The sequence below is a fragment of the Chanos chanos genome, chromosome 4 (assembly GCF_902362185.1).
Source record: "Chanos chanos chromosome 4, fChaCha1.1, whole genome shotgun sequence".
Classification (NCBI taxonomy): domain Eukaryota; kingdom Metazoa; phylum Chordata; class Actinopteri; order Gonorynchiformes; family Chanidae; genus Chanos; species Chanos chanos.
Window position 1 is genome coordinate 47,630,442 of NC_044498.1, and position 12,669 is coordinate 47,643,110.

The 12,669-nt window shown below is 43.3% G+C and overlaps 1 protein-coding gene across 1 annotated transcript; it reads right to left on the bottom strand.

Moving 5' to 3' along the window:
- Positions 1-1,075: 1,075 nt before the first annotated feature.
- On the bottom strand, positions 1,076-7,607 carry sncga (synuclein, gamma a). Its single transcript, XM_030772393.1, has 4 exons — positions 7,487-7,607; positions 3,009-3,050; positions 2,742-2,869; positions 1,076-1,132 (listed from the first exon to the last, which is right to left on the bottom strand). The coding sequence occupies exons 1-4, from the start codon at positions 7,605-7,607 to the stop codon at positions 1,076-1,078; spliced, it is 348 nt and encodes a 115-aa protein (XP_030628253.1).
- Between the last annotated feature and the right edge of the window lie 5,062 nt (positions 7,608-12,669).

The window sequence follows — 12,669 nt, forward strand, 5'->3', positions numbered from 1 at the left end:
GGGAAAGAAAAGGACGAAATACACACTGAATACCGTACATTTTGTTTTAACATCTTAACCGAATCCCTGATAAAGTTAGATAAACTTCATTTAAAATTTTGTAATTCAACTCAGTTTCCACAAATGTACCGACATCCAGTGCCCATGTGTAGAAACAATACATAAACCTTTAGATTCTAGAACATACGATCCTCTTAAAGATTCTCTAGCCCTGTGTTCTTTGTTGTTCACCCATATGCTCACTAGTCTTGACGTTTCTCCTGGGGCCCCAAATCACTGGGAAAATGTTTTGCAGACGTCTCTGGACTGATGTTCTTTCATTGCTGTTTTTGTTGGTTCTCACAGATTATTTTTGATCATGTATAAATGAGCCAAATTCACAATATACAGTATATATTGATTTATTTTTACTTCAAGTGTAGTCTTCCAAACACAGTCCTGAAGATCTATCTAATTACTTGAAAGGTTAAATCGAATGAATTAATGTGATGATGAAATTAGGGCTTCACTTCCTTTTTTGAGTACTCTGAACAATATTGCCATTGTTTTTATTTTTAATGCAGACATTGTTTTGTCTCCAAAGCCACCAACTTTTTTAATGAAAAAAGATCATTAAAATGTAATCCGAAAGCTTATCTCTGGAACGAATGAATTTGATTCTAGAATGCCATCATGGCAAATATGATCAGTCTTTTTAAATGATCAGTCTTAAGAGTTTTCTGACACGGTTTGCTCAGGTGATCAGCATGCATACTGTCGAATGCAGATTTGACCTCCAGTTTATGCGGAGGGAATTCTCCAATTCAAAAAGAAAGAAAAAAATGTTTTATGAATTAGCACTCATTCTTGATATGATAACTCTAATATCTGTAATAACCACTAACTATAAATACCACACAAAGTGCCAAATGCTCCAAATAAAAGATGTCATAAAGGCATATGTCATGAAGGCCTAAGTAAAAGTTAAACTTTGACAAACACCTGCCGCATTTGTTGTAAACTGATATTTTCCAAACTGTCCTCTAACTCAAGCTCTTTCTCTGTTCCCCTCCTTGCTTCTGTCTTCATCCCTTACCTACTGCCCAGCATCTGCAGCTGGCTCCACTGCTGCCTCAGGCTGGGACTGCTCCCCCTAGAGGACAGATAGAGAAATACAGATTGAGAGAGAAGAGCAGCGATAGTGAGAAGTCAATTCCACGGCTCCTTAAAACAGATGCACGACTTTCGAGTGCCACAATGCAACACAGGCAGCTTCATGAATTACCCCGAACAATTTTAGCTGGTTGCGTTAGTATTATGCATTAAACCTGAGTTGTCAGTGACAATGTGAGAGCTATAAGGTTTGAAAAACATTCACAGGCACGTATATGTGACATGCTAACTCAGGCATAAATGGTTTCGAGAGGGAATGTTGTTATGATTTAAAATGTTAGATCTGACAGCAGTGAACAGCTGCCGATGTAAATTCCCCAGAGAGGGCTTTGAGAGCACGACATGACTAACCTTTTTTTTTTATCTCCAAGAATTTGGAGAACGATCATTTAATGGTGCAATACTGTTGAATTTAGCAACCAACCCCTTTCCCCACCCCATGTATATCTCGTTGCCAAATGCCCTCAGTTTTGAGGGCGTTCCATTATAGACGAAAGAACAGAAAGATAGTGTTGTAAATGGCTGGCACCGAACTGGAATGTTAGACTGAATTAGCAGTGCCCCCCCCCCCTTTTTTTTCCCTACCCTGTGTTTGTGCAACAACAAAACAAGTGGATGAATATAAATTCCAGGGAGACCAAAATGAAGTTTTAACAGTGTTGGCTGGTACCCATGTCATTAGGCGTCGGACAGATACCCTTGTCCTGAAATGCACTGTTTGCCCGGCGGCCAGAATACGGTCTACACTTTGAGAGGCAATAGGGGGAATATTAAAATGCTCGCCACTGCAGCACAAGACAAATCCCCAAAAGGACTGCATGCTCTTTCTTTGGCCTAATGGCCACCAAGGAATTTGGTAAATTGTCCTCTTCATATTGAAATTAGATGCTTTTAAGGAAAAAAGCTCTTATTGTTTTATGGGCCACACATCTTTTGAGCGAATTATATGCATGAATCTTTGGTGATTAAAACTACCCGGTGATTTTGTCCGTACACATTTTTCTGTTTTATAGGAAACCCATTTGAATGTCCGATTTTAATTCACAGAAGAAAGAAGAGAGAGGGAAGAAAGTGAAGATGAATATCTGTCCTAAATCTGGCGTGAAGTGTGTCGCAATGGGTTGTGTTAAAGGGTCGTGAAAAGCAGAAAAGCAACAGGCAAGGCATTCATTTCATTCATCTGAATAAGAACCTCAATGTTCACGAGTTCATCCTGAACAGCCAGATACAAGAGAGAACAACAACAGCAAGGTTTACCAAAACAGCACAGTTCAAAAACCCAATACAACTGTATCGATTACCTACGTTTCTCCATAAACCTAAAATGTGTATTAATATATGTTGAATATAGTCACTAAAAATACTTAAGGGTGTTGTTCCTAAGATCAATGACTCTGTGTGTGTGTGTGTGTGTGTGTGTGTGCGTGTGTGCATGTGTGTGTGTGTGTGTGTGTGCGTGTGTGCGTGCGTGTGTGTGTGTGTGTGCGTGTGCGTGTGCGTGCACGTGCGTGCGCGCGTGTGTGTGTGTGCGTGTGTGTGTGCGCGCGCGTGTGTGTGTGTGTGTGGTGTGTGTGCGCTCGCGCGCTCACCGTATTCACCAGACCGGTTGACGCGACGACGTTCTCCAGCCCTTCCACTGTTTTCTCCGACACCTGGTTGGCACTGGCGACCGCTGCCTCCCCCACCACATTGGCCTGCTCAGTGGTCTTCTGTGTGACTGACCCGGGAGAAAAAAAAGAGGTCGTACATGTTTTGCCTTTTCTCTGAGATTAGAGAACATAAAATATTCTAACAAAAGGAGAGTGTCTGAGAGAAGGGTTGTTACTTTTTTCAGTTTCGAATTAACGTCTGTTTACCTGTGTTCACACCTGATACCACACCTTCCACCGTCTTTGTGCCTGTGCAGGGAAAAAAAAAAGGAAAGTGCTTTTGCTAAAAGTCATTGTAAACCAAGTTTTTCAGTGTAAATTTACACCTAATCAGGATATGTGTTTGTTTGCACACTCTTGCAATCCTACAGCTGCGCAATCCATGTGTGGTTGGTTGGTTTTGCCATTATGGTTAACATCAGCATCACTCCAGTGATGCTCAACCCCAAGCATACTTCCTGTTTGTGAAGTCCTAACTTCACGCTGGCGTCTGGTGCCTTTCAGACGAGTAATGCTCTCTGCTCTACTGCTCCAGCACTCAGCACTGTCTGTTCTTTTTCTCGAAGTCCATCACTGATGTTGCCATCTCTTTCTCTCTCTCTCTAAATCTGGAGCCCTGCCTGCTCAGCCTCACAAAAGACTCCTTGACAAAAGAGAAGGAGGTTAATCGTCACCCTCTCTCCACAGACCTGGAGGCACATGTGGGGCTCAGTTCGGTCCAGCAGCGAGCCAAACCCACTCTGCCCCTTCTGAGAGGCCCTGGCATCTCCAGTACTGGATCTCTGTCACGCCAGCGGGTCCCCGACAGAACAAACCCTGGCTTTGTTCCTTTTTCAGAACCTTTGAACCCGGAGCAATGTGTTTGCCTCTGCCGCCGTGAAAAGATGCCTCTCCCTCCTCGTCTGAATGCACACGCATTCAGAGAAACACAAACACACTCCTCATGTCAAGCGTTTCCAGCGTCGTATTGTTCTCCCTCTAACAATGAGAGGATTTTGTGTGTGGAATTATACACGTTTCCAGGCAAGCGCTCCGTGTTCTGAACATACCAGCACGGGAATCTGATCCTGATGTAACACGATGTCACAATCAATACAAAGGGCAAATATTTCTGTTCGCTTCTACTGCGACATGATGTCATTCTCCCAAAAGCGTCTTTCCAAATCAGAGGACGCACAACCGTCTGAATTTTTTGTCACTGTGGAGACAAATAACTTCAAATAAACACAAATAGAATACATACCAGTCAGTGTTTTCTGACTTTTTTTAAAAATTGTTTTTCCAGACACAAACTGACCTTTATGTTCTCCTTTTTGTTGATATACAAGTATTTTGTATTTCAGTTTTCCCTCTCTTACTGCTGTCTTGTTAATACAAATATATCTAATATTATTAATTTGTCTGTGCACAGATCAGAGAAACACACACTATCAACAACACATTCATATAATGACCATCTATGTCGCACCATATTATGTAAAAGTTTCTCAGGTTTAAAAATGGATCAGTCTTCATCACACCACATATATTTCAGTCTCTCTGGGTCTTATCACCACTCTACTGTCTACAGTTCTAACCAATCAAACACGACCTATTTTCACTCCATGATTAAACAGGTCTTATATAACTAGAGAGTGAAAGAGGCGGCAGAGAAAATTAAGAGGAGAGGAGAGATTTGGACAGTGTGAGAGCGATGGAGAGATAATTACTGGGTAAAGAACCAGCTGGATCAATGAGGATGTGAAAATGAATTCAAAATATGTGCAGGTAGATACAAAAAAGATGCACTGTGTTTTAATTTTGTAGAGATTTTCTGATATTGCTCTTCATAAAGTGTGTGTGTGTGTGTGTGCGTGTGTGCGTGCGTGTGTGTGTGCGCGTGCGTGCGTGCATGCGTGTGTGTGTGCGCACACGCGTGTGTGCGTGTGTGCGTGTGTGCGTGCGTGCGTGCATGCGTGCGTGTGTGTGTGTGTGTGATTTTCACAGCTCAGTGACCTCTGACCTCTGTTCTCTGATGGAAGACAACGTTGGATGGTTTGGAGCTTCCACCTCCAGCTCTGCTTTACTCACATCACCCCACCCTCATCCTCAGCCACTATCCATCGGTTCCCATCCCATTAGCCAGCTTCTCAGCCTGCACTGGGACTCTCTGAGTACATTTACTTTCTGCTTGACTGCACACACACACACACACACAGGCACACATGCACACACAGGCACACACACAGGCACAGGCGTGCACACACACACACATGCACACGCAGAGTGATACACACAGACGCCCATATGCACAGGTACACGCATACACACACACACACACACACACACACACAGGCACAGGCGTACACACACACACACCCGCACACACAGAGTGATACACACAGGCGTCCATACGCACAGGTACACACATACACACACACACACTCAGGCACGCACACGCACACACACACACACACACACACAAACATAGGCATACACACACACACACACACACACACACACACAAACATAGGCATACACACAGGCACAGGCATACACACACACATGCACACACAGAGTGATACACACAGGCGCCCACACGCACAGGTACACACATACACACACACACATACACGCACACACACACACACACACACACACACACACACACACACAAACACACACACACACACACACACACACATGCGCACACACACACACACACACACACACACACACACGAACACCTGTCTCCCTGTCTTTGTCTGCAGCTGTGCTCTCTTTCTTACAAGAGCACAAGGCATAATGCAATACAACACACTGTAGTCACTCCAGTCCACTGTGTGTAGCATTTCCCAGCAGTGACATATAGGTTACATCAGTGTTACACAGAATGACATCCAACATAGAGCTAGCCTGTAAACAAACATCGTAAACAGAGGGGAAGAGAGAGAGAGAGAGAGAGAGAGAGAGAGAGAGAACAATAAAGCGCTGAAACACTTAAAAGCAGCAAAAGCATGTTTTGAGAGATCCTCTGTCACAGACTGTTGTACACTCTCCATTACTCTCCTGCACCGGTGATGAAGAGCAGTTTGCCTCAAACCAATGAGAGGAGACCCTGAGCTCTGAACAAACTATGAGTGATTCTCTCTGACAGCCACCCCTCAGTACTCTGTAAACAGAGTGGGGTCAAACTGGTGGCAGAGCCGGTCTCTGCTGAAAAGCCATGCACTCAGGAGGAGGGTTTGAACGGGTTTGAATGTTGCCGCAGTAAACAAACACAAACTGGGGGCACTGATGGTGTAAGTGTCTAGAGTGTGGACTGGGACGGAAAAGATCAGTGAGGACGAGAGAGGATGACACACTGCCCTGGCGAAAAGGTTTCAGCACCACTTGGAATAACGGACCGAGCTGAGCGATTAGTGAAAATTCCCATTTGATCGTAAAACCCGGCAAGAGAAAAATTCAGAAGTTAAGGCTTAGACTTAATTTTCCTCAGTATTATTGTCATAGGTGAGGAAACAGGATGATAGTCAAAGTATAACGATACTGTGGTCTCTGTAATAAGATTGTCTGAAAGCTGATATATTTAAAGGACGACACCTGAGAACTGACTATGTTCCTGGTAAGAGCTGCAGAGAGGACCAGAGGTGAGTTGAGTGGGGTCTTTTTCACCCTGATTTTTTTTCTCACCCTGATTAATCTGCACTGAATGATGATGACACGGGCAAATTTCTGAGCATTGATAGCTCATCAACTGATATCAGCCTACGAACGGAGGGAGTATGCTCCTCCCTCCACCCAACCTAACTCCACCTCTCTCTCGCTCTCTCTCTCTCTCTCTCTCTCTCTCTCTCTCTGTCTCTCTCTCTGTCTCTGTCTCTCTCTCTCCCTCCACCCACTCCAGTAAGTGTACAGACTGGGAATACAGAGAGAACCACTAGACAGGACACACAGTAGTGTTTCAGTGGCTATACTGTGTGAGTGTGTGTGTGTGTGTGTGTTGGGGAAATGTAACCTATCGTAGGGTTAGTGTTAGTCACAAAGTGCATGTCAGTTGATGAATATCTTTGCTGCCGTATGAGGACAAGCAAGTGGAGGATCTCAGTAAATCACCTGCTCTCACAGCGACCACTAGATCATAACACTGAGCAGCTTTGACACACAGAGAAAATATTTCTCTTTCTCACTTTCATCAATTTCTCTCTCTCTCTCTCTCTCTCTCCTTAATTCACCAAACTGTAGCAACTTATATAGCATACTTGCATAAAATAAAGTATTTGAAAATTCAAACAAGCTCACATATTCCCACACTAAAGAAAAAAATCAACTGGAGAATTTTAATCAGTATATGTGGATGGTGTTCTCAGTGCTGAACATTGCTTATATGTGGAATTCTGCCCATGTCTGCAGTTATACTAGCATATTCACTTTGTTCCATCAACCCCCTGAAAGAAAAATCTCTCTCCGGTCCATTAGCCTCTATTGTTTTCTGCTGTTTTATCAATAACGTCTCATATAAAATCCATACTACTCACAGCGCCAACCTGTTCAGTCCTGAGGACAGTGCATTTCGTCGGGTCTGACTGTCCAACACGAAGAACTCACTCAGACTAACAGGTAAAAACTGACCAGATCAGCACGTGAACCTATGGATGAGTCCTTCACTTTCTCATCACTCCTCAGTGTCTGTGTTCAGAACATACCTACATACATGACCCCTTCCTTGGTTTTGGCGGCTGCCTCCTCCACCCCTGCTTTGGTCTTCTCGGCTGCTGCCACCACTCCCTCTTTGGCGATGGAGAATCCTTTCTTCAGCACATCCATCCTGGAGTGTTGTTCGACTGGAACTGCGTCCTTCAGCTGGGACTGGCGGTGTCTTATAGCTGGTGCTGGTGGCTGGGGCTTTGTGAATGTGCCTCTGTGCCTCTGTGTATTGGTGAAAGCCAGCTGTGAATGTGTCTGAGTGTGTGAGTGACTGTATGTGTGTGAGTGTGTGTGTGTGTGTGTGTGTGTGTGTGTCTGTGGTTGGCTGTGAGAGAGAGAATATGTGTGTGAGTGCTGTTCTTATGAGGGTGGGCAGGGCTCTAAGTGTTCAGACAGCTTGGGCCACCCTTAACAACGAAAGCAGCCAGGCGGATGAGAGAGAGAGAGAGAGAGAGAGAGAGAGAGAGAGAGAGAGAGAGAGAGGAGAAAGAACGAGAGCATTAGATGGGTGAGAAGGGAATACACATAAATCACAAGAAGCAGTTGCGTGTTCTTTCAGTTTCATCCCCCCGTTTTTTTTTCTACTCTACACTGACAGTGGATGACAGTCAGACACTGCTGAACTGAATTGTTAATGTCTGAGCCCAACATACACCCCCCCCCACCCCCCCTCCCCATTATTAAACCACTATATAGCCCTCTCCTGTTATACAAATGCAAATCATGCATCTCAAAATATTCCGATTAGTATAGAATTTTGTATATGTATATTTTGTAGCTAATATCCCAACGATAAAATCCTGTTCATGAACCACTCTCTGTGCTGTGGTCTGTGAACATTTTGTACTCTGACATAGAGACTGTGGTAATTATAAAGAGGATATGTATCCTTACTATAATTTAATGCGAAGCCTGGAAGCAGGACAGGGAAAATAGATCAGGCTTTGTGCTATAATTAGATCGCAATGAGCTACATACAATGAGAGACTTTTTTTTTTTTTTTTTTGAAATTTCTGTGAATTTATCTCAGCCTTACATCAAAGCATTAAACAAAGAAACCTCTCCAGAAAAACGATGATATGTATGCTGTTTGGCACAGTGAACCCTTTCTCTGTATTGCATTAGGCCTATCTGTTTATGAGAAATGTACGAATATTTTGTTTGTTGAAATCTTGTTTATCTGTTTGTCTCCTGAGTTCAATTCACCCTCTCCTGATAGTACTCTGGGATTCAGCAGGAAAGGGGGTGGGGGAGAAAGAGAGAGAGAGAGAGAGAGAGAGAGAGAGAGAGAGACAAAGAGAGATCATTTTGTGTGAAATTCAGTTATGCTTAAAGGGACTAAGTGAATCTATCAGCTAGTCCTAAATGATCCTAAATGGACTACTCCTCTGATTTTCATGGTAGAAACATGTCGATCATCTCTTTACCACTAATGACAGAGATAAATGTGAATATTATCATGTTATACCATCTACATTTGTGTCTGAAGAACAACTCGATACTTAGTTCCATTCAACTCAAAGATGTAAAAACCCAGCAAAGGCTGAGCTTTTCGAATCCTTGCCTCTGACTCAGCAAAATAACTTCCAATATTTCGGCGTCCAATCTCTAAACTGATTGGACAATGGCCAACTCACATGGCTATTTATAGAGCGGCTCATTTGTCGAGACAATGAGAGAATGTAAACCAATACTGTCCCCCGCTGAGCTGCTGCAGAGGCTGGTTGTCGGGTCCAGTTATGTGATGTTGGGGTGGCCAGGGAGGTTGCCTCACCAGCGTGGTCAGCACCGATCACGAGTCCTCGACGGCTCTTTGTGAAATGCCCTTCCCATCACCTCCCCGATCATGTGATAAAACACTGCACTGCTACAGCCCGGGCGGCGAGGGCCGATGCTTTTTGTTGACATGAGCTGCAGAAGAAGCAAGATGAACAAACGGAGCCAAATCACGAGCTGAGGATATGAGAGTTCTAAGAGAGAGAGAGAGTGAGAGAGAGAGAGAGAGAGAGAGAGAGAGTGAGTGAGTCATTGTTTGCGGTCATCTCTAATTGGAGCCCAGACTCAGTTTTAAAAGAATCTGTCAGCTGACTGTTGTCCAGAAGGACTCTTGAGTCTTAAAAGCCTTAGTTCTCCATCCCTCGTGAAATGAGCTCTCTGTTCATTTGACTGCACAGAGCAGCAGAGCTAATGCACTGTAACACACAGTAAGTTCACCTCACGCTACCAAAACATTCTCTCTGATCAAAAGCTATTCGCCACAAGTGCTTTTCAGGAACGTGAGGGAAGGCCAAAAGTGACTGGATGTTTTCATTTATGTCAATTTCTGACGTTTTACAGATAGTCTTACCCGATTCAAGTTCTAACCTTGTATTTTTTTTTGTTGTTGTTGTTATTGTCTGTAATGTAAACGTATGTTTATTAGCTGTTTTTATACTGATGGGGCAGCATTTTGTTTTGTTTTTTAGCCTCGATGAAGTTTCATTGTTTCATCCTATTCTTTTTTGTGACCACAAACACAGTGGTCTTTGTCAGCAGGGCTTGTTTACTGTAATCGTGTGGCACACTAACGGCAAAACAACAAACTCCTTAATGCACTGCAACTGAAGGCAACCTACATTTTATCTGAGATCCTGGATTACTGGAGCGCGTGATGAAAGAGGGGGAAGTCTGGATCTCTGATCCTATCTCACCATTTCTTTCTTTCCCTCCTTCATCGAAGCAGAAAAGTGAAGCCTTTCTGACCACTGCAGAAACGGTGGAACGAAATGACTTAATTTGGGTTATTATCATGGACATTTGCAAGAACAACAAAAGACCACTCAGGTGGATCAATATTCATGTCCCCAGATGGTGCTCAGTAGCTATGAAGGTTAAAATGGGAGAATCTTGGGTTTTGTCAAGTACACTTAATGGGGTAAGCGGACTGTTTTCTCTGTGTACAAAAATATTACTTCTGCATTCTTGGAAGTGCAGGACTGTGTCAAAATTTGACAAAAACTATATATTACAAAACATTAAAAAAAAAAAAATTAAAAACTACATAAAATCAGAAATGAGGACATGAGATGTAAATAAGTATTTAGAACTCGAGGTGTTTGTGGCGCTAAGCAACAGCATATAGTGTCACCATGGGTATTTCTGTTTGTCTTTCTGCCTGTTTGATGTTTATATTAATACACAAAATTTTAGCACTAAATAAAGCTTCTGCTTTGTTTCTTCCATATTCTATATTGGGTTGAGGTGGGAGACACATAGCCGGCCCCTTTAATGAAGTATTTATTATTTAAAGATACAGATGTAAAAGTCAAGCTCAAGGTCCTTCTCATTACAGAGGGGCCAATTAACAGGAGTGTGCTAAATGACACACAGGGGCTTGAAGCATTCATCCCCAGGCCCTATGCCCTGGCCTCTGGTGCCTGTGTACACTCTTTTCCACTAATAATATCAACAGTGGGGACCCTCTGAAAACCCTCCAGAGCTCAGCCTAAACTTCCCTCAGTATTTCAGGGGTTTAATAACAGCTAACAGCTTGTGTGTGCGTGCGTGTGTGTGTGTGTGTGTGTGTGTGTGTGCGCGCACAGGCATGTCGGAGAATGACATTTTATACAGCAAGATGAACAGAATAATAGACTCTGGCTGATAATAGCTGTGGCAATTAATAGATTTGTGACTTTGTGTGTGTGTGTGTGTGTGTGTGTGTGTGTGTGTGTGTGTGTGTGTGTGCGCGCGCCCGTGCATTCCAGTCTTCATCAGAACGACCACTACCTGCAGCAAGTGGCGCATATATATACCTTCTGACTTCAAAACATACCATGACTGTCAGTGAGAAAAAAAACTTCTTTGCAAAATTGCAACACTTATCAACATAAATGTAAGACCTGTTGCCCACTCAAATTGATCACTTTTCAGTGGAAACACTGACAGGACTGATTTCGAGTTGTGCTGAATATTTCCATCCATAATGTCCTTTTGCTGTGGCCCCTCCCTATAAGACTCAGTCTACCCGCAGTGCCTTGTAAGCGCCACCTGCCATAAAGTATGCAGACGCAGCATTCTCTGCCTGAGTCAGGGCCGACAAGCAGAAATCATGAGACTATAAAAGAAAATCGATAGCGCGAAACCTGATGAATATAACCTCAGGGAAACCCGGCCATGACAACAGAACAACCTGCTACAGTTTTGAGTGTTCTGAACAGCATCTTCTCCTCACTGAGGCTGTTCGTGAAAACATAACACCACAATAAGAGATATGTTTCTAATCTCTGGGCTGAATGTTGGCTTTTTGAGTTTTTTCCGAATTTTTCAGTGACATAAATAGTATCATTCACGACCCCACTTTTAATCTCTCTTAAAGGTGTCCGAACTGGACAGGGTAGATATGAGGCGAGGCTCGCGCTCCGCTAGGTTGCAGCTTCTTCTCAGATCTCAGTATCAGCGTGGGACAGAACAAAGGAAGCCTGTGCACAAAGCATCTTGGAAACTGGAGCGGCGCCCGTGGCATTTAGCTTGGCAGAAACACAGTGAAAAAAAACAAAACAAAACATCAGAGCGAAACTGCTGGGTATTAAAAAGAAGACCCCCCCCCCCCCCCCCCCCCACCTCCTCTGCAGTTCCAAACATTGTTTCCAGGTATGTTCATATCACTAGTCCCACAGAGAATAGTAATCACCGGTGTCGCCGTAAATGGCCTCGATTACCTTTGCATTCTTATCGCTAGGAAGTTGTACTACACACTTACGATATAACAACACAAACAAACTGTGGCTCCGATTCCATTTTAGTGTACAGAGGAGGTCATGAAACTGCAAAGGTATCTTTATAGCTGCACAGGTTACTGAGGTTTATCGCTGGATTACGGATATAATTTACAATTTCCGGTTATGCTATGGAATACATATCCTACATCATCTCCACTCTAAAGATACGACATTCTGTCTATTCTTGGTAGAAGTCAATTGAAGTGGCCGGACATCCACATATAGAGTTTGTGGCTTCTGTGAGAACAGCTTAAAGTCTTTAGGGGGATCTTTTTTTCCTCCACATGTCCAAAACAACCACTATTTTGGCCATGTGTAAGAACACCATCAGTTCTGCATCTTGTACTTTAAATAAAAATCACACTGACAGATATTGACAGATCAGAACAAAAATAATATCGGAACAGGCTCTTAATATAAGGAGA